This window comes from Physeter macrocephalus, chromosome 10 (genome assembly GCF_002837175.3).
Source record: "Physeter macrocephalus isolate SW-GA chromosome 10, ASM283717v5, whole genome shotgun sequence".
NCBI classification, from domain to species: Eukaryota; Metazoa; Chordata; class Mammalia; order Artiodactyla; family Physeteridae; genus Physeter; species Physeter macrocephalus.
The window spans coordinates 80,684,441-80,706,282 of NC_041223.1; the positions used below are offsets into that span (position 1 = coordinate 80,684,441).

Genomic DNA, 21,842 nt, shown 5'->3' on the forward strand with positions numbered 1-21,842 from the left:
GGTGGGTCAAAAAGGATCTTGCTGTGATTTATGTCAGAGTCTTCTGCCTATGTTTTCCTCTAAGAGTTTTATAGTGCCTGGCCTTACATTTAGGTCTTTAATCCATTTGGAGTTTATTTTTGTGTATGGTGTTAGGGAGTGTTCTAATTTCATTCTTTTACATGTAGCTGTCCAGTTTGATTGCTAACAAACAACACATGAAAAGATGCTCAACATCACTAATCATTAGAGAAATGCAATAAAAACTACAACGAGGTATCACCTCACACTGGTCAGAATAGCCATCATCAAAAAATCTACAAACAATAAATGCTGGGGAGGGTGTGGAGAAAAGGGAACCCTCTTGCACTGTTAATGGGAATGTAAATTGATACAGCCACTATGGAGAATAGTATGGAGGTTCCTTAAAAAACTAAAAGTAGAACTACTATACGACCCAGCAATCCCACTACTGAGCATATACCCTGAGAAAACCATAATTCAAAAAGAGTCATGTACCACAATGTTCATTGCAGCTCTATTTACAATAGCCAGGACATGGAAGCAACCTAAGTGTCCATCGACAGATGAATGGATAAAGAAGATGTGGCACATATATACAATGGAATATTACTCAGCCATAAAAAGAAACGAAATTGAGTTATTTGTAGTGAGGTGGATGGACCTAGAGACCGTCATACAGGGAAGCAGCTGTATAGCACAGGGAGATCAGCTAGGTGGTTTGTGACCACCTAGAGGGGTGGGATAGGGAGGGTGGGAGGGAGGGAGATGCAAGAGGGAAACGATATGGGAACATATGTATATGTATAACTGATTCACTTTGTTATAAAGTAGAAACTAACACACCATTGTAAAGCAATTATACTCCAATAAAGATGTTGAAAAAAAAAAAAAAAGGAAATGTATTTGAAGAAATTATGGCTGAAAACTTCCCAAACCTAAAAAAGGAAACAGATATTCAGATACAGAAAACACAGAGGATCCCAAACAAGATAAATCCAAACAGACTTTCACCAAGACATATTATAATAAAAATGGCAAAAGTTAAAGAGAGGATTCTAAAGGCAGCAAGAGAAAAACAAAGAGTTAATTACAGGGGAACCCCTCATAAGGCTATCAGCTGATTTCTCTACAAAAATGATGCAGGCCAGAAGGGAGTGGCAAGATATATTCAAAGTCCTGAAAGGGAAAAATCTGCAACCTAGGATACTACCCAGCAAGATTATCATTTAGAATAGAAGGAGAGATAAAGAATTTCTCAGAAAAGCAAAAACTAAAAGAATACAGCAATACTAAACCTATCCTAAAGGAAATATAGAAAGGTCTTCTCTAAATAGAAAAGAAGTAAGAATCTATAGGAAAGAGAAAATCACAATTGGAAACTAAATCACTTAAATAAGCCAGTACACAGATTTTTAAAAAAACGAAAAACAAAAATTTATGGAAAAGTGATGATAACTACAGTGAACAGCGAAAAGGTGAACATGTAGATGCAAAAGAGAATATCAAAATCATAAAATGTGAGGGAGGAGAGTAAAAAAATGTAGATTATTTTCTAGAATGTGTTTGAGCCTATACGACTACCACTCTAAAGCAAGTAGATATAGGAAGGGGTTGACATATGTGAAAAACAGGGCAACTGCAAATCAAAAACATACAATAGAGTCACAAAAAACAAAAATAAGAGAACATAAGCATAATACAAAAGAAAATCATCAAACCAAAAAAGGAAAAACATAAAGAAAAAGAAAAGGACAAAGAAGAAATATAAAATCAATGGCAAAACAAGGTTTAAAATGGAAATAAATGCATATCTATCAATAATTACCTTAAATGTCATGGACTAAATGCTCCAATCAAAAGACACAGAGTGGCAAATTGGATAAAAAAACAAGAGCCTACAACATGCTGCCTACAAGAGACCCACTTTAGGGCAAAGGGCACATATAGGTTAAAAGTGAGGGGATGGAAAAAGATATTTCACACAAGTGGAAATGACAAGAAATGGGGGTTGCAATAGTCATAGCAGGCCAAACAGACTTTAAAACAAAGGCTATAAAGAAAGATAAAGAAGAACACTATATACTGCTAAAAGGATCAATACAAGGAGAGGGTATTACACTTGTCAACATATATGCACTCAATATAGGAGCACCCAGATACATAAAACAAATACTAAGACATAAAGGGAGAAATTGCCAGGAACACAATAACAGTAGAAGACTTTAACACCACTCTCACATCAATGGACAGAGCTTCAAGACAGAAAATCAATAAGGCAACAAAGATCCTAAATGATACTATAGAATAGTTGGACTTAATTGATATCTTCAGGACATTACATCCACAAAAAGCAGAATATACATTCTTTTTAAGTAGACATGAAACATTCTCTAGGATTGACCATATACTAGGGCACGAAACAAGCCTGAACAAATTTAAGAGTATAGAAATTATTTCAAGCATCTTTTCTGACCACAATGGCATGACAAGAAATCAACCACAGAAAAAGAAACAAGAAAAAAACAATTACATGGAGAATAAACAACATGCTATTAAAAAACCAGTGGGTCAGTGATGAAATCAAAGAAGAAATTAAAATATACCTTGAGGCAAATGATAATGAAAAAACAACCATACAAATTCTATGGCATGCAGCAAAAGCAGTTCTTAGAGGGAATTTCATAGTGATATAGGCCTTCTTTAAGAAACAAGAAAAATCTCAAATAAACAACCTAAACTACCACTTAAAAATCAGAAAAAGAAAAACAAACAAAACCTAAAGTCTGCAGAAGGAAGGAGGTAATAAAGATCAGAGAGGAAATAAATAAAGTAGAGATTTAAAAATTAGGAAAAGTCAATAAAACCAGGAGCTGGTTCTTTGAAAGCATAAGTAAAATTGACAGATCTCTGGCCAGGCTCACCAAGAAAAAAGAGACAAGACCCAAATAAACAAAATAAGAAATGAAAGAGGAGAAATCACAACTGATACCGCAGAAATACATAAAACCATAAGGGAATGCTATGAACAATTCTATACCAACAAATTTGACAACCTAGAAGAAAAAGAAAACTTTCTAGAAACATACAGCCCACCAAAACTGAATCAAGAAGAAATAGATAACTTGAACAGACAGATCACTAGAAATGAAATAGTATCTGTAATGAAAAAAACTCCCTACAACCAAAAGTCCAGCACCCGATGTCTTCACTGGGGAATTCTACCAAACATACAAAGGAGAACTTATACTGATCCTTCTCAAACTCTTCTGAAAGACTGAAGAGGAAGGAACACTCCCAAAGACATTCTATGAAGCCACAATCATCCTGATACCAAAACCAGACAAAAACACTACCAAAATAGAAAATTACAGGCCAATATCTTTGATGACTATAGACTGAAAAATTCTCAACAAAATATTAGCAAACTGAATCCAACAACACATAAAGAAGTTCATACACCATGACCAAGTTGGATTCACCCAAGGGTCACAAGGATGGTTCAACATATGCAAATCAGTCAATGGGATACACCATATCAACAAACGAGAGGATGAAAACCACAAGATCATCTCAATAGATGCAGAAAAAGCATTTGATAAAATTCAACATCCATTCATGATAAAAATCGCTATGAAAGTGAGTATAGAGGTAACATATCTCAGCATAATAAAAGCTATTTACAATAAACCCACAGCCAATATAATACTCAATGGTGAAAAGCTGAAAGCCTTCCTGATAAAATCTGGAACAAGACAAGGATGCCCACTCTCACTACTTCTCTTCAGCATAGTATTGGAAGTCCTAGCCATAGTAATCAGACAAGAAAAAGAAATAAAAGGTATTCAAATTGGTAGGGAAGAGGTAAAATTGTCACTATATGCAGATTATATAATAATATATATAGAAAACCCTAAAGACTCCACACAAAAACTATTAGAACTGATAAATGAATTCAGCAAGGTAGCAAGATACAAGATTAACATATAGAATTTGTTTGCATTTCTTTACAGTAACAATGAAATATAAGAAAGGGAAAGTTAAAAAGCATTACCTTTTAAAATTGCACCCCCCAAAATAAAATACTTAGAAATAAACCTCACCAAGGAGGTGAAAGACTTATATGCTGAGAACTACAAAACATTAATAAAGGAAATTACAGATGACTCAAAGAAATGGAAAGATATCCCATGCTCTTGGATTGGAAGAATTAATATTGTTATAATGGCCACACTATCCAAAGCAATCTACAGATTTAGTGCGATCCCTATTAAATTACCCATGACATGTTTCACAGAAATAGAAAAATTATCCTAAAATTTATATGGAACCATAAAAGACCCAGAATTGCCAAAGCAATCCTGAAGAAAGAGAACAAAGCAGGAGGCATAACCTTCCCAGACTTCAGACAATACTACAAGGTACAGTAATCAAAACAGCATGGTACAGGCACAAAAACAGACATATGGATCAATGGGACCGAATAGAGAGTCCAGAAATAAACCCACACACCTACCGTCAATTAATCTTCAACAAAGGAGGCACAAATATACAATGAAGAAAAGAAAGTCTCTTCAGCAAGTGGTGTTGGGAAAGCTGGACAGCCACATGTAAATCAATGAAGTTAGGACACACCCTCACACTATACACAAAAATAAACTCAAAATGGCTTAAAGGCCTAAATATAAGACAAGACACCATAAAACTCCTAGAAAAGAACATAGGCAAAACATTCTCTGACATAAATCATACAAATGTTTTCTTAGGTCAGTCTCCCAAGGTAATGGAAATAAAAGCAAAAATAAACAAATGGGACCTAATCAAACTTATAAGCTTTTGCACAGCAAAGGAAACCATAAACAAAATGCAAAGACAACCTACAAACTGGGAGAAATTATTTGCAAATGATGCAACTGTCAAGGGATTAATTTCTAAAATATACAAACAGCTCATACAACTCAATAAGAAAAAAGCAAACAACCCAATCAAAAAATGGGCAGAAGACCTAAACAGAGATTTATCCAAAGAAGATATACAGATGGCCAATAGGCACATGAAAAGATGCTCAACATTGCTAATTATTAGAGAATTGCAATTCAAAACTACAGTGAGGTACCACCCCACACCAGGCAGAATGGCCATCATTAAAAGTCTACAAGTAACAAATGCTGGAGAGGGGGTGGAGAAAAGGGAACCCTCTTACACTATTGGTGGGAATGTAAATTGATGCAGCCACTATGGAAAACAGTATGGAGGTTCCTCAAAAAACTAAAAATAGAGTTGCAATATAATCCAACAATCCCACCCAGACAAAACTATAATTCAAAAGGATACATGCATCCCTATGTTCATAGCAGTACTATTTACAATAGCCAAGACATAGAAACAACCTAAATGTTCATCAACAGATGAATGGATAAAGAAGATGTGGTATATATATGTACAATGGAATATTACTGAGCCATCAAACAGAATGAAATAATGCCATTTGCAGCAACATGGATGGACCTAGAGATTATCATACTAATTGAAGTCAGCAAGAGAAAGACAAATACCATGATATCACTTATATGTGAAATCTAAAATATGACACAAATCAATATATCTATGAAATATAAATAGAATCACAGATAGAGAGAACAGATTTGTGATTGCCAAGGGGAATGGGCGGTAGGGGAGGGAAGGATTGGGAGACTGGGACTAGCAGATGCAAACTATTATATATAAGATGGATAAACAACAAGGTCCTATTGTATACCACAGGGAACTACATTCAATATCCTGTGACAAACCATAATGGAAAAGACTATGAAAAAGAATATATATATATATATATATATACACACACACACACACACACACACACACATATATGTATAACTGAATAACTTTGCTGTACAGAAGAAATTAACATATTGTAAATCAAGTATACTTCAATAAAATTAAAAAAATAAAGATGGCAATGGAAAAGAATGTTACAAGGCTAAGCACAACATGGGGAATATAACCAATACTTTATAATAACTATTAAAGAAGTATAACCTTTAAAAATTGTGAATCACTATATTGTACACCTGTAACATATAATATTGTACATCAACTATACTTCAATTAAAAAAATTTAAAAAGAGTGTCAATACATCAAGACAATAGAGCAATCACAAATATGTACCCAAAAACAAAGCCTCCAAATTCATGAAGCAAAAACTCACAGAATTGAAGGGAGAAGGAGACAATTCAACAGTAATAGTTGGAGACTTCAGTACCCCATTTTCAAAATAGATAGAACATTAGACAGAAGATCAGTAAGGAAATAGAAGACATGCACAAATCTACAAGCTATTTAGACCTAACAGACTGTAGAACATTCCACCTAACAACAGCAGAATACACATTCTTCTCAACTGCATGTGGAACATTCTCCAGGGTAGGCCATATGTTATGTCATAAAGCAAGTCTCAACAAATTTAAAAGGACTGAAACTTTCCTGCTGTTATAGGATTTTAAAAGCAGTCCCATTCCTAATACTAGGTTTTCCGTTCATAACCTTGAGTTCTAATTTTCCTCTCCTAACTGATTTTAAGAACTGATTAGGGCAGGGATCTTCCTTTTTCCATCTTTGTAAGCCTCTGTGGGTATTCAGCAAACATTTGTGTAGGTCCAGCTTTGCTAACTAGCAGTCACTGATTTGTTTGCTTTTGCACAATGTTGGTCTGGACAGTGTTTATGAAAAATCTGAAATAGTTGCCAAAATTAAAACTCTAAACTTTTCAGATAAAAATCTGGGTATTTGGCTTGTCTTGAAAAATGGGATGAACTGGCAACCCTGGACCCACTTCCCCATACGGTAAGAGTTGGCTGGAGCTAATTAGCAACTGCCGCTGTAGATGGGCTGGGCTCTGCATTTCCCTTAGTCTACGTGTGTGTCCTCTACATGAGAATGGGTAACAGTGCTGTTATTAACTCACTTGCTCTATTTGTTTTTACTATAGAATTCTTAAGAGGAAAGTGAAAATTTCTTACATGCACATTTCTATCCAAGACAGAAAAACTAAAGCTAGACTTATAGGGGGCCATATATTATTTTTCTTTTTGTTTACAGAGTTTTTACATCCGAATTCAGCTCATTAATTGATTGCTTTAATAATATTTATTGAGTGCGTACCTGTGCAGGCACTGCTCTAGATGCTGGTGAATAGGATAGACAAAGAACCTTAGGAAGCTTACATTCCAGTTTCCTGGCTGGGACCTAGAGCTATGTGGTTGTGACTCTTGGTTTATATCAATGAAGACAGGATGTCTTCAGTGTTAAAACCTTCAGAAGGACCAAGGGGAGTGAGGATTTAGAAGAGGCCAGGGATGAGGTGACTGGGAATACATTTATTTTATTTTATTTTATTTTACTTTACATTTTATATTATTTCATTCCATTTTATTTTATTTTGACTGCTTTTATCAGTTGTACCCACAGGATCTTAATAACAGATGAGCACAGAGACATCTGTCATTGTGCTGATCAGAAGCCAGTAACAAAAACAGACATTTCCAAAGTCACCCTTCTGGGTTCTTAAACATGGTGCCAGGTCTCTCCTGTCCTCCTCACTCTGGGTGAGGTTTTTAAGTCTGGCGGCCATGCTGACCAGAGCTGAACCTACAGAGTGCCCCCTTTTATTCTTCCCACTGTCTGGGGGTCTCTTCACCAACCTTACTGCTTACCAGTGACATCCCTGGAGTGTCTGTTAGAACAGGTGGTGGGCAGGGAGCTGAAGGCTGACCCAAGAGTTCCAGCCGCCCACTGACACCCAATAGTCACTACGTGGCTAAGGTGACCAGCACTGTTAAGTAGGCGTGAACAAGGCTACCAGGGCAGCAGTGACACACCAGAACTTCACGGAACCACCAGCAAATCACAGGGTACGCAGGACTGAATACCCCTAATTCTTTCCATATTGGAAAGAATTCTGCATCGGAAGTCACAGGACCTGGCCTGCAGCCCACCTCACTCGCCATTAGCCATCTGGGTGATGGTGTCCCTGGGTGAGGAGTGAAGGGCCGAATGCAGAGGCCTCTGGATTCCAGTAGCACTGGTTCTGGGGAGATACTCCCCACCTAGGATGGCATGGAGGCGGGAGGGGCCATGTGGGAGCACAGGTGGGGGAGGAGGAGCTCGGAGACAGTGGCTCAGGACACAGTCCTCTGGGGCTGGACCCCGGGGACAGTGGTCCGGGACACAGTCCTCTGGGGCTGGACACCGGGGACAGTGGCCCGGGACACAGCCCTCTGGGGCTGGACTCCGGGGACAAGTGGCCCAGGACACAGTCCTCAGAGGCTGGACCCTGTGTCCCACTCGCGGATGGCCCGACCTGGCCCGGAGGTGTGGCGGGAGGAGACGGGCCTGGGTTTGGCCCCAGGAGATCCTGCAGGGCGACCGCGGGCACCATCCCTTGGACAGGATGCCGGTCCCGCTGAGGCCTGTCCCCTGCGAGCGCGGTCTCCGCCCCCGTCAGCCCAGGCAGCCCCCGCACGACCACGCCTGTCTGCGGCCCGGGCTCAACGCCCCCTCCTCGTTCGGCGCAGAGTCCGAAAGGGCCCCTCCCCAGGACTTGCCAGCTCGGCCTTTGGACCGGCCTCCAGCTGCCCCGTCTCCTCCGGCCTCTTCTGTGACCCGGTTACATCCTGCAGAATTCAGTTCACTGTAGCCACCATGCCACCTGGTGGGTCACTTGAGCCCTCTCTCTAGGCGATGATGACCATGGCCTGGACCATAGCGGTTTCCACTCACCTTCTTCAAGAGGTACCCAAGGGGCCCTTCCCATCACCAAGTTTCGGCCTAAAATCTACGTCGGAACCCATATGACAATTTTCCTCCAAGTGGTCCAAAGGGGTTCCGAACTCGGGGACTTGTCTCGGTGCAGGCGCGCTCTGAGAGCCCCTAGTGTCGTGGGTTTTCTCCCTCGGGACGAGATTCAGGCTCGTGAAGTGCGGAAACCGAAAGAGAGGGAGACCGTCTTTTTAGGGCGAGGGTGAAGAGTGACCGTCGGTACTTCAACATTCCAGATGCTCCAGAAATGATCGACCTTGCAGTGCTTGGCGGAGGGGGAGGGGGGAATTCCTGAAGTTTAAAAAGGGGTTATCTTTTCATTATTTCATTATTTTCCAACATCCTAATTAAAAGCAAAAGCCAAAAATACTGACAAGCTTCCACAGCAGGGATATTGCCTGAATTCCGAAGGACACATTTTCTGATCTGCTCGCCATCCCCAGTATAAATCCCGCAGTTATTCATTATGGGTGGAAATCCCATTTGGAGATAAGGCCATCCGGTTCTTGTATTAACTTCTTGACTGGGTAAGCTAGGCTGTTTTTGCCATCGTGGCTGTGACCGCTGCCCGGGCTCCTCCAACACTGCCCTGTGGCGTCTCGGGCGGCAGCTGCGGTTCCCCCTCCCGCCCGCAGCGGCTCGCTCCTTTCTGGTGGGAACAGCGGCTCCCCTACCCCCGCCCCAGGCCACCTCGCCGATTGGGTGAGACCGCTCACGTGACGGCCCGCCTCGGGAAGAGGGGCGCACCGTGAGCATTCTCGCGAGAGCCCACGGGACTGCTTTTAAAATGCAGGACGGCTCAGGGCGGAGGCCTGTGACAGTGAGACGTTCAGAGTCTTCATTTAAGAGACTTGGTGGATACCTGGAAGGGTAATATAATGCTGTAGCGAGGATGGAGGGAGTTTTGTCTGTTTTACAGCAAGGGAGAGGGTGAAGATATGCATATGTTTGTAAACTGAGATAAGAGGGGCGTCGTCGGTGAGGGAGGGATTGGAGATGGAAATGGAGTTTTATCCTCTAAAGTGCAAAAATGACTGTAGAGTGGGAGATGAATCCACAGAGACAGACATAATACATTCTTAGAAGACGGGAAGCAGTGGGGTCACAGGCAGCAGAGAGGAGGAAGTTAGAACCTTGGAACCGCAGGGCAGGGTGTTGCTGGCACGTGGGCAGGGGTACCTCCCCGGGCACGGGAGAGGCTTATCCCAGGGAGGCACCAGCCAGCCTCTGTGGAGGCTGGAGAGGGGTGTGTGTGTGTGTGTGTGTGTGTGTGTGTGTGTGTGTGTGTTGAAAATGAGGCCCCAGGTTGCCTCCTCTGTGTGTGTGTGTGTGTGTGTGTGTGTGTGTGATGAAAATGAGGCCCCAGGTTGCCTCCTCTTTCTTCATCCAGCCAGACAAGAGCTGAGAGCCAGAAAGCCTCCGGACTGGGGGTAAGCAGGTTAGTGCAGAAGGTAAAACTAGAGTTTATATATATTTAGAGGCAGACCTCCTTTTATTGTGTTTTCACTTTATTGCACTTCATAGATGCTGGATTTTTTACAAATTGAAGGTTTGTGGCAACCCTGGGTTGTCAGATGATGGTTAGCATATTTCTTTTTAGGTATGTACGTTTTTAGATATAATGCTCTTGCACATGGAATAGAGTACAGCATAGTGTAAACACAACTTTTACACACACTGGAAAACCAAAAAATTCGTGTGACTCACTTTATTGTGATATTCACTTTATTCCAGTGAGCTGGCCCCAAACCTGCAATATCCCTGAGGTATGCTTATGTACATATACCTACATTCATATACTATATATGTAAGTGTGTGTGTGTGTGTGTGTGTGTGTGTGCACGTGCGCATGCATGAGTTTAACCAACTAAGAACTTTAGGCCAGCATAGCTTTTTTTTTTTTTTTTCATATTTGTTCCTGATTTCCCTACCACTTGTAACTTTTTCTCTAACACAAAGTATAAAACCAAAGTTTCAGAATTCTCCATGGGTTTGGTTGTCAGTTTCAGTGGACCTTGGTGTAATATTCCCAGTGAGGAGTTACCATCTCAACGTATGATGTTTTATTTATATAAACAACTTCTGGCTATGTTAGTCCTTAAGAGAATTCTTACCTACTACTCCTCATGATTTTTTAAAAGAAAAGCAAGATTCCTGCCTTGCAGAGTTTTTACATACAATGCAGATAACTTTAAAAGTCAACTTGGAGGAATGTATCTCTCCATGTTTTCCAATGAAAGTCTAAATATGATTGTTAATGGTGAATTTTTTCCCCAAGTTTCTTCATGGATCCAGTGAGACCAGTATTTTGAAACAAGGTTGAGGCAGAAGCATATTTGGACTGTCTTTAGGCTTCTCTCTGCTACCTAGAAATAATTTACTTATTTTCTGTAAGAATAAAAAATAAGCTAAAATGTCTTTATTATATTTAGTTTCAGTCCTAAATTGATACCTACTAGGAAATCAGAATTAGGAGTTCATTTTGCAAGGGTTTAATATGACAAAAGTTCTCTGGAAGTATACATTTAATTGCTAGCAGTGTTCTTTGAAATGCTATGTACTTTTGTCTACCGATAAAGCCTAGGGGTACTATTTATTTCCTTTATAAATGTCTACTGTTTGCCAGACTGCAGTGAATTCTGAGATTCTGTTGGAACATCTTGTTCAGTAAATGAATATCGCCCCAAAGTACTATAGTCTAGTCACTTGCTTTTACACACCTCAAGCTTTAACAACACCTTCCCGGGAAATTTTTTAAAAGGGAAAGAACAAGGATACAAATTCCATAGGTAAAAGTAGACGTGGATATGTCCATTTATGCATTTGGTAGAATGCTATAAACATGCATAATGAATTCTAAATTCATTGAGAAAATCTGACTAAGATGTTGTGTTGCAGAGACCTTCAGACCGAGATTTTCTGTCCTTGCCTTCAGTTTTCCCACGATGGTTCTTTGTTTTTCTCCCACAGTAAGGTGTTTCCCAAAGGCCTTCCTGAGGAGTTTGCCATAGCAGCCGTGTTTCGGGTACGAAGAAGCACCAAAAAGGAGCGGTGGTTTCTGTGGCAGGTTTTAAACCAGCAGAATATGCCACAGGTAAGGAACCAGAGAGATGTACTGATCTGTGTCCTCTGGTGGGATTAGACCAGGTGAATCTTGGAACTGTGGGCATAAATTTGGGAGCAGACCTCATGCACGACTATTCTGTCTTTTAGAGGAATCATCCACAGGGAAATGCAAGTATTCTCAGAGTTAGAAGGATCTTGCTGAGATTTGTAATGGGAGAGCCTGGCGGGTGAGGCAAGATTAGTTTGTTTTCTGTTTTTATTTTGTTTTTCTGGTTTTTTTCCTACTAGATTCCTATTTTTGTCTGAAGACCCTCTAACTACCCTTCCTTTACAACTGCTTCATTGACACCAAGACCACGTCACTGACGACTTCTTCATTTCCTATTATTTCTGATATTATACATCATTTTAAAGCTGTTCATTGTTTCCTCTGAAAATCCTTAGTGAATTAAGAGATGAGATACAAATATTGATTCCATCAATAAAAATAATTGAACACATGCTAGATGCTAGTTAGTGACAAAGATAAGAGACTGGCAAAGTGTGATTCCTTTTCTCAGGGAGCACATAGGTCTGGGGATACCATGTATGAGAACAGCCTACTGGAGCATGACCACAAGGTGCCAAGCGTGGTGGCCGAGGACAGCTCGGAGTTGGGTGGGGACTGCGCGAGTATGGAAAAGACGGCTCCCCCAGATGGGGCACGAGAAGAGCAGGGGTCTCGGAATACTTTTGGGAGATGTGGCATTTGGGCAGAAAGGAGGGGACACAGGTGCTCCAGGGAGGGGAGGTAAACATCACAATTACTTATGGGCACCATCCATCTGTGTTTATTTCCGTACATAGCCATTGAAATGTTTTTCATTTCACTGGTCTTTTAATATGTTATTGTATAGTCACAGTATTAAGATGGAAATATGACTTGAACAGAAAGAACGTGTTCTCTATGAAAATGTATTTTCTTTGCACCATGCAAATCATCAAAGGTTAAAGAAGTTGATCTCAGTTGCCATGCTAAGAGAAGTGATTATTTCTTATTGTTTTAAAATTAGTAACATTTAATTCTTGAATCACTCATACAGAATTATATATATACTTAGATACACACACACACACACACACACACACACACGCACACACACTCCTAGATGTCCTCTCAAGAAAGGAGCATATTACATTCACCAGATATCCCATATTTAAACCATTTTTGTAGCTGGATGTTTGCTGTTCTTATATGTTAACAAATCCAACGGACACAAGTATCATCTAAAACATTTTACTGAGTGCCTCAGTTCTACTAACATGCAGCTTGAGTTTTTTTTCAATTCTTTTATTTTTTTATTGGAGTATAATTGCTTTACAGTGTTGTGTTAGTTTCTGCTGTACAACAAAGTGGATCAGCTATATGTGTACATATATCCCCATATCTCCTCCCTCTTGAGCCTCCCTCCCACCCTCCCTATCCCACCCCTCTAGGTGGTCACAAAGCACCGAGCTGATCTCCCTGTGCTATGCACCTGCTTCCCACTAGCTAGCTATTTTACACATGGTAGTGTATATATGTCCATGCTACTCTCTCAATTCATCCCACCCTCAACTTCCCCCATGTCTACAAGTTCATTCTCTACGTCTGCGTCTCTTCCTGCCCTGCAAATAGGTTCATCTGTACCATCTTTCTAGATCCCATATATATGCGTTAATATTCGATATTTGTTTTTCTCTTTCTGCCTTACTTCACTCTGTATGACAGACTCTAGGTTCATCCACATCACTACAAATGACCCAATTTTGTTCCTTTTTATGGATGGGTAATATTCCATTGCATATATGTACCACATCTTCTTTATCCATTCATCTGTTGATGGGCACTTAGGTTGCTTCCATGTCCTGGCTATTGTAAATAGTGCTGCAGTGAACATTGTGGTACATGTATCTTTTTGAATTATGCTTTTCTCAGGGTATATGCCCTGTAGTGGGATTGCTGGGTCATCTGGTAGCACCTTGAGTTTTGATTTGTGTGCTTTAATAATTTTTAGAACTGAATTTCAAACATTTAAAGATCATTTGCATTTTTGCAGGTTTCTATAGTTGTTGATGGTGGAAAAAAGATGGTGGAATTTATGTTCCGAGCTGTGGAGGGAGATGTGTTGAACTACATTTTTAAAAATCGAGAACTCCGTCCTTTGTTTGATCGTCAGTGGCATAAACTTGGCTTCAGTATACAATCCCGGGCCATTTCGGTCTATATGGACTGTAACTTAGTTGCAAGCAGGCATATTGATGGAAAGGGCACTGTGGACTTCCACGGAAGGACTGTTATTGCGACCCGAGCTTCAGATGGCAAGCCTGTGGACGTGAGTTGTGAACTAGTAACATTTATAAATTAAAATAAAATATCGTATTAAAACCTTTTTCCTTTAATAACCGTATAAGATATTCCCTTCTCAGCACTGTTTAAATTAATTTGCTGTCAGATGTGTGAAGCATGGCTATGTATTTCCAACTATATTTTTACACATATTATTTTCTATCTGTTTTCACCCATTTTTCTCTAGCCTGTGAATTTAAAAGAACTAGGTTATGGCTTAGAAAATAAGGTTATTAAAATTAAATGTTAGTAAAAATTGAAAATATTATACAAAAGCAAGCTTGGTCTAAGTTCCTATGTCTTGAATAGAAAGGACTGGAAAAAGATGAAATTTAAGTTAAATGGTTCCAGGTTATCTGGTGTTTTCATTCAAGAACAATAGGCTATTTATTCCTCCTCAGAATCACAAGTATTTGTATTGCAGACTATTTTTCATTAGCTTATCATGTTTTTTTAGAGTTCTGTTGGACTGAAACACAACAGTAGGTCATTTGGATGAGAACAATTGTCTAGTAAAACCCTTTCAGATGAAAAGTTTCTTTAAAAATTATATTTGATGCTCACATGGTACAGATTTATTATTAATTTCCCAAAGGCCTATAATCTTTAAAAAGGGGAATATATCTAAATTTGATGACTTTACATTTTCTTATGGGTGGAATGTTGGGAAAACCCATAAAAATAATCTGAATGCAGGACACCAATAGGAATTGTTAACGCAAAGCCCTTAACAGTTCAATTTTGTTTCAAAAGTACGGTTCTGTGCACATACATGTTTGGCCAGCATATTATTTCTAAAGGCCCCTGTGGAAGGCATCAGAGATAGATGACAGATGGATAGATAGATAGATATTATATATGTGTGTGTGTGTGTGTGTATATACATATATACACATATATATATGTCTCCAGTAAAATATTATTTTTAAACTGTCTTCTCTTAGACACAATGAAGAAATCAGTGAGAATGTCATAACTAAGGTTCAGTGATGATTATCAAAATACCCCAGAGCAGGAGAAGCCAATTCTGGACAGAAGACATCATGGCATCAGGGAGAGTGAGCTTGCTCCGGGATCAGACAGATGTGATTGTAAATCCTAGCTCATCCACTTAACTCTTATGATCTGCTAATTTATTTTGCTCACTCTTAATTTATCTGAGTCTCGGTATCCTAAATTATAAAATAATAGTGGTAGACTCACTAGTTATAATTGCATAGCGTATGTGCCATAGTGCATAGTATGTGGTCAGTTTTCTGTGTATTCATTTATTTATTTAGGGCCAGACATGCCGTTTTACACTATCATAAAAGAGTGGAAAACAACAACAAAATCTGCTCCTCTCTCAAAGATCTTGAAGGCTCAGTCTGTGTCAGAAAGATGGATCAAGTCTGTGTCAGTAAATGGTGGCTGCCAATAATAATCACAGTATTAATTGTAATGACAACAGTCCTAGACAGACCTTTCAGAAAGGTCTCTCCAGAGACAAGGGAGGAAGTGGAGTCCAGCAGCTAAACCTCAGAGGTGTGACTTCCAGCAGTGGGTGGAGTGTAGGTAGACGGGAAGTGATCTTCAGGGAATTCTAGTAGCAGTAGTAGGGGTGGCGGTAGCCCTTGCTGGAGCACTGGTGTTGACTGGAATCTGATCTCCTGTAGGACTAGCGAGGGCAAATTGGGGAATGGCAAGAACCAAAGAACATTAGGATTAAGATATAAATTCATAACCTTTGAGGGAGTGATGACAGTGAGAGAGGAGCAAATTATTCCAAGAGTGGGGTCCTGGCTCCAAGCTCGCCTCTGAAGGTTGAGTGTTGTGTCCTGTGTCTAATTAACTTTTTACTCAAGGGAACAACCTGAGGCTGAAGAATATCACTGTGAGTACTGATGAAAAGCCACAATGGGAAAATTATAGTCTTATAACACTTTCATAGTTTAATGTGGAATCTTAGTTCACTTAAGAAACAATATTAAAGCCATGTCACGATGATGGAGCTTTTAGAGGAGAGAGTCACTGTTTAAGTTAAACAAACAAATAAAATACATATTCTATTTTTTAAAGATTCTTGGTCCTACTAAAACTCTAAGTAAACTAATTTTTTTATCATCTCCATACAAGCTCTGTGATTTATAAGATCTGTTGTAATGTGAAAGTGTTTTGTTTATTCAGAACGTTGTTATCAAAAAAAACCTTCTAATGATTATGTTTTATTTTACATATACTACCCGTGTGCTTTCATGCAGAGAAATAGGTGACAAAACGGATAAAAGGATTTTTTTTTTAACAAAATAATTCTGTGTGACAGGTTCACTGCATTCTCATTCTAAAGCACTATGTCAGTGAAGGATTCTGAAGCAACTAATGAATTAAAAAAGCATAATTAAACTAGGCTGATTGTAGTTTCCATGTCATGGGTACTTTATTATGTTCTAATCCATGAAAAATTGATCATCTATCTTCAGTTAAGTAAAATAATTCATATGAAGGCCCTAGCACAGTGGATGATACATAATAGAATTTCAGTATTTATTAACTATTTAGATAACAGTGTTGATGATAAATTAGTTTTAGTTAAGGAGAATATTAATTAATTGGAGTCTACATTCTTCATTCTACATAATGGGCATGTTACTGCCTGGTGTTTCATTAGACTATGTAAGACAGTGTATTTAAACTTTATAAATAAAAGTTTACTTCAATAACCTTGCAAAAAGTTATAGAAGAGAAATCATTAAGTTTCATTTCATCTCAGAATTTTGCATTGGCTGCAAATCTTAGGCTGCTCATGAATCCAAAAGATGTCTGGAATTCTTAATGCTTTCTATGAGCTGAATTGATTTTGTTCATCTCAGTGTAGAGTAATAGTTACAGCTTTTCCCCTCCTTTCTTGCTTTTTTGGTGTTGGGTTAGAGATTCAGAGCTAACCTCAGATATCTGCTTTCTATTATCATAGGATTAGTATATTATTATAGTTGGGTCTTACTATAGAAAGTACTTACCTCAAAGAAATACATAATCTAGCTCTGTTACGTTAGGAGACAGAGAAAAATGGGGAAAGAGGAGAGAGAGAGAAAGAGAGAGAAAGCTGGGGAGGAGAAGGAGGGGAAGGAAAGAGGTTGTTCCTGATCTATGTTATATGTCAAATCATCATAAGATTATTAATTAAATTATTAAATTTACAGCCACAAACTAATTTGAAGCAGCCTCTCTGTGCATCTGTCATATTGAAATTTTGTCAATAGTCTGTACCATTTACTTTCTCTGATGTGGTTGTTTGATCTTGCACTTGAAGACATGATGGTACTTTCCTGAAACTACTTTTAATTTCATGTCCAAATGCCAACAAATGTGGATTTGCTGAGCAAATAGAAGAATCAATTATTTTTGTAAAAATACTGTGAGTCTTGCTCAGGAGTATGCCGTGTAACATAAAATCCATAGGTATTAGACAGTATCCGTAAAAAAATAGATAAAAGCTAAATACCTATTTTTTTTTCTTATCATAGTGCATTACCTCTCTTTAATTAAATACTTCTTTTTGATGGTTTGAAACAAGGAGCAAAGATCTGCAATTGCTCTATTACTTGATTTCCTTTACATATAGATTTATTGCAACAGCCGAATCCATTTCTGTTTCTCAAATGGTCCATAAAATCATGAATCCTAAATTAAATAAAAACCAAAATTCTGCCAGTGATTTATTTGTATAAATATTAGCTTCTTTTTTTCTTTCCAGTTAAATTACCATCGTTCTCAAATGCCTAAATGTGATTTTCAAAAAGAAAAAAACTAATGATATATCTTATTACTAATTTTTTAATAGGTTGAAATTCACCAACTTCAAATCTACTGTAACTCAAACTTCATAGCTCAAGAAACGTGTTGTGAGATATCAGACCCTAAGGTAAGCTCAGTTTTTGGTGTGTCAGGACTGTAGAAGGCCAGTTGCCTGGGCTGTAGAGTCGTGTGCAGGGCAGCACTGAACGTCTTCGCTTGAAGCCAGGCGAGCAAACAGTTCCAAGCAAGAGACCCCTCATGGGGCTGTCCCATCGTCTCTTGTCACAATTTTAATCCCAGTGCTTCATCTTGAACTTCAGGAAGGATATGGCCTCACTGTGGACTCCACATGAGTAAGAGAATTTATGCCTTTCTTGCTAAACCACACTCTGACGGTAGCATCAGCATTTTCCAGTTACAGGGGTTTTACGTCTGTAATCGTACGTGATTCTCACTCACTTCCCTCTCCTAGCCGTCACCCTTCCTGGCCAGTTTTCCCTTGTGAGAGATTTTTCACCTGCATCTTCCCCTCTCCTGTTACCGCTGTGGTCCACCTTTACCTCGTGCCTGGATCATCGCATTATTATGTCATCCGCCTTCCCTGTCCCCACATAGCCAGAATAAGTCTCTGCATCACTGCTTTGTAGGTTCATTTACCTTCTTCCACTAAACATCTGTTATTCAGAAACACTGATCTTCTAGATATTGTGCTAAGGAACAAGGCTGGCTGATGTGAATAAGGCACATTCCAGGTCCTCTGCTCATCTCACCCTCAAAGCCTTTGGTTTTTAACAAAATAATTCTGTGTGACAGGTTCACTGCATTCTCATTCTAAAGCACTATGTCAGTGAAGGATTCTGAAGCAACTAATGAATTAAAAAAGCATAATTAAACTAGGCTGATTGTAGTTTCCGTGTCATGGGTACTTTATTATGTTCTAATCCATGAAAAATTGATCATCTATCTTCAGTTAAGTAAAATAATTCATATGAAGGCCCTAGCACAGTGGATGATACATAATAGAATTTCAGTATTTATTAACTATTTAGATAACAGTGTTGATGATAAATTAGTTTTAGTTAAGGAGAATATTAATTAATTGGAGTCTACATTCTTCATTCTACATAATGGGCATGTTACTGCCTGGTGTTTCATTAGACTATGTAAGACAGTGTATTTAAACTTTATAAATAAAAGTTTACTTCAATAACCTTGCAAAAAGTTATAGAAGAGAAATCATTAAGTTTCATTTCATCTCAGAATTTTGCATTGGCTGCAAATCTTAGGCTGCTCATGAATCCAAAAGATGTCTGGAATTCTTAATGCTTTCTATGAGCTGAATTGATTTTGTTCATCTCAGTGTAGAGTAATAGTTACAGCTTTTCCCCTCCTTTCTTGCTTTTTTGGTGTTGGGTTAGAGATTCAGAGCTAACCTCAGATATCTGCTTTCTATTATCATAGGATTAGTATATTATTATAGTTGGGTCTTACTATAGAAAGTACTTACCTCAAAGAAATACATAATCTAGCTCTGTTACGTTAGGAGACAGAGAAAAATGGGGAAAGAGGAGAGAGAGAGAAAGAGAGAGAAAGCTGGGGAGGAGAAGGAGGGGAAGGAAAGAGGTTGTTCCTGATCTATGTTATATGTCAAATCATCATAAGATTATTAATTAAATTATTAAATTTACAGCCACAAACTAATTTGAAGCAGCCTCTCTGTGCATCTGTCATATTGAAATTTTGTCAATAGTCTGTACCATTTACTTTCTCTGATGTGGTTGTTTGATCTTGCACTTGAAGACATGATGGTACTTTCCTGAAACTACTTTTAATTTCATGTCCAAATGCCAACAAATGTGGATTTGCTGAGCAAATAGAAGAATCAATTATTTTTGTAAAAATACTGTGAGTCTTGCTCAGGAGTATGCCGTGTAACATAAAATCCATAGGTATTAGACAGTATCCGTAAAAAAATAGATAAAAGCTAAATACCTATTTTTTTTTCTTATCATAGTGCATTACCTCTCTTTAATTAAATACTTCTTTTTGATGGTTTGAAACAAGGAGCAAAGATCTGCAATTGCTCTATTACTTGATTTCCTTTACATATAGATTTATTGCAACAGCCGAATCCATTTCTGTTTCTCAAATGGTCCATAAAATCATGAATCCTAAATTAAATAAAAACCAAAATTCTGCCAGTGATTTATTTGTATAAATATTAGCTTCTTTTTTTCTTTCCAGTTAAATTACCATCGTTCTCAAATGCCTAAATGTGATTTTCAAAAAGAAAAAAACTAATGATATATCTTATTACTAATTTTTTAATAGGTTGAAATTCACCAACTTCAAATCTACTGTAACTCAAACTTCATAGCTCAAGAAACGTGTTGTGAGATATCAGACCCTAAGGTAAGCTCAGTTTTTGGTGTGTCAGGACTGTAGAAGGCCAGTTGCCTGGGCTGTAGAGTCGTGTGCAGGGCAGCACTGAACGTCTTCGCTTGAAGCCAGGCGAGCAAACAGTTCCAAGCAAGAGACCCCTCATGGGGCTGTCCCATCGTCTCTTGTCACAATTTTAATCCCAGTGCTTCATCTTGAACTTCAGGAAAGATATGGCCTCACTGTGGACTCCACATGAGTAAAAGAGAATTAATGCCTTTCTTGCTAAACCACACTCTGACGGTAGCATCAGCATTTTCCAGTTACAGGGGTTTTACGTCTGTAATCGTACGTGATTCTCACTCACTTCCCTCTCCTAGCCGTCACCCTTCCTGGCCAGTTTTCCCTTGTGAGAGATTTTTCACCTGCATCTTCCCCTCTCCTGTTACCGCTGTGGTCCACCTTTACCTCGTGCCTGGATCATCGCATTATTATGTCATCCGCCTTCCCTGTCCCCACATAGCCAGAATAAGTCTCTGCATCACTGCTTTGTAGGTTCATTTACCTTCTTCCACTAAACATCTGTTATTCAGAAACACTGATCTTCTAGATATTGTGCTAAGGAACAAGGCTGGCTGATGTGAATAAGGCACATTCCAGGTCCTCTGCTCATCTCACCCTCAAAGCCTTTGGTTACTTCCTGTTTGCAACAAATTAGAAATTCAGTTTCTTAGTGTCTCCTTCTTATTATTCTCAACCCATCTGCACAACTATTACTTTCTTGTACCAACCTTCCATTAAAAAAACCCCACTAAATTCAGTACTTTCTGTATCTCTTATTGCAATGGTCATGTGTGTGTCTTATAATTATTAGATATAGTTGTATTTGTTTTTAATTTATTCAACTACCTTTTAAACGCATTGAGGGGAATTATACTTTTGTACCCTTCATTTATGATTAGTTCTTTGTTTGTAAAAGATGTCAAAACATTGTTTCTTGACTTGTTGACTGGTGTTTGAAAGGGATTAATTCTGAAAAGTCTTACAAAAGAACATATGAAAAGTAAAAGGTGAAAATGCTATTCTTTGGGTCAGATTTCCTAGAAGTTCTAAACTTACCATTGAAAATTGTAAGAAGATTTATCCATAGTTTAGTAGTTCAAAAATATTTTTAACTTCTGTCACTCACTTTGGGTAGTAGAATAATAATGTGATCACCTGACTCAAAGCATAGCTAAATCTGTAAAAATTATGTTTTGCTAACGTAACTTGGTTTTATAAACCCTATCTCCAACCCAGTTTATGGCTCTCATTGCAAGAAAGCCAGCCAAATATCTTTCTATAAATATCTGAAAAGGTAATTTAGAATGCCAATCTACAGACTTGAAATACCTAGACTTCCTGGAGGCATACATTTAAACCTTGAAGATGTGA

The 21,842-nt window shown here is 38.6% G+C and overlaps 1 protein-coding gene across 1 annotated transcript in view; it reads left to right on the forward strand.

The window, feature by feature from the left end:
* COL19A1 (collagen type XIX alpha 1 chain) overlaps positions 1-21,842 on the forward strand; it is a 342,743-nt gene that overhangs the window by 31,608 nt on the left and 289,293 nt on the right. Inside the window, exons 4-6 of the mRNA XM_028494726.1 lie at positions 11,792-11,915; positions 13,966-14,241; positions 18,076-18,156. Coding sequence (XP_028350527.1) covers positions 11,792-11,915; positions 13,966-14,241; positions 18,076-18,156 — 481 coding nt within the window. The remainder of the gene's footprint in view (positions 1-11,791; positions 11,916-13,965; positions 14,242-18,075; positions 18,157-21,842) is intronic.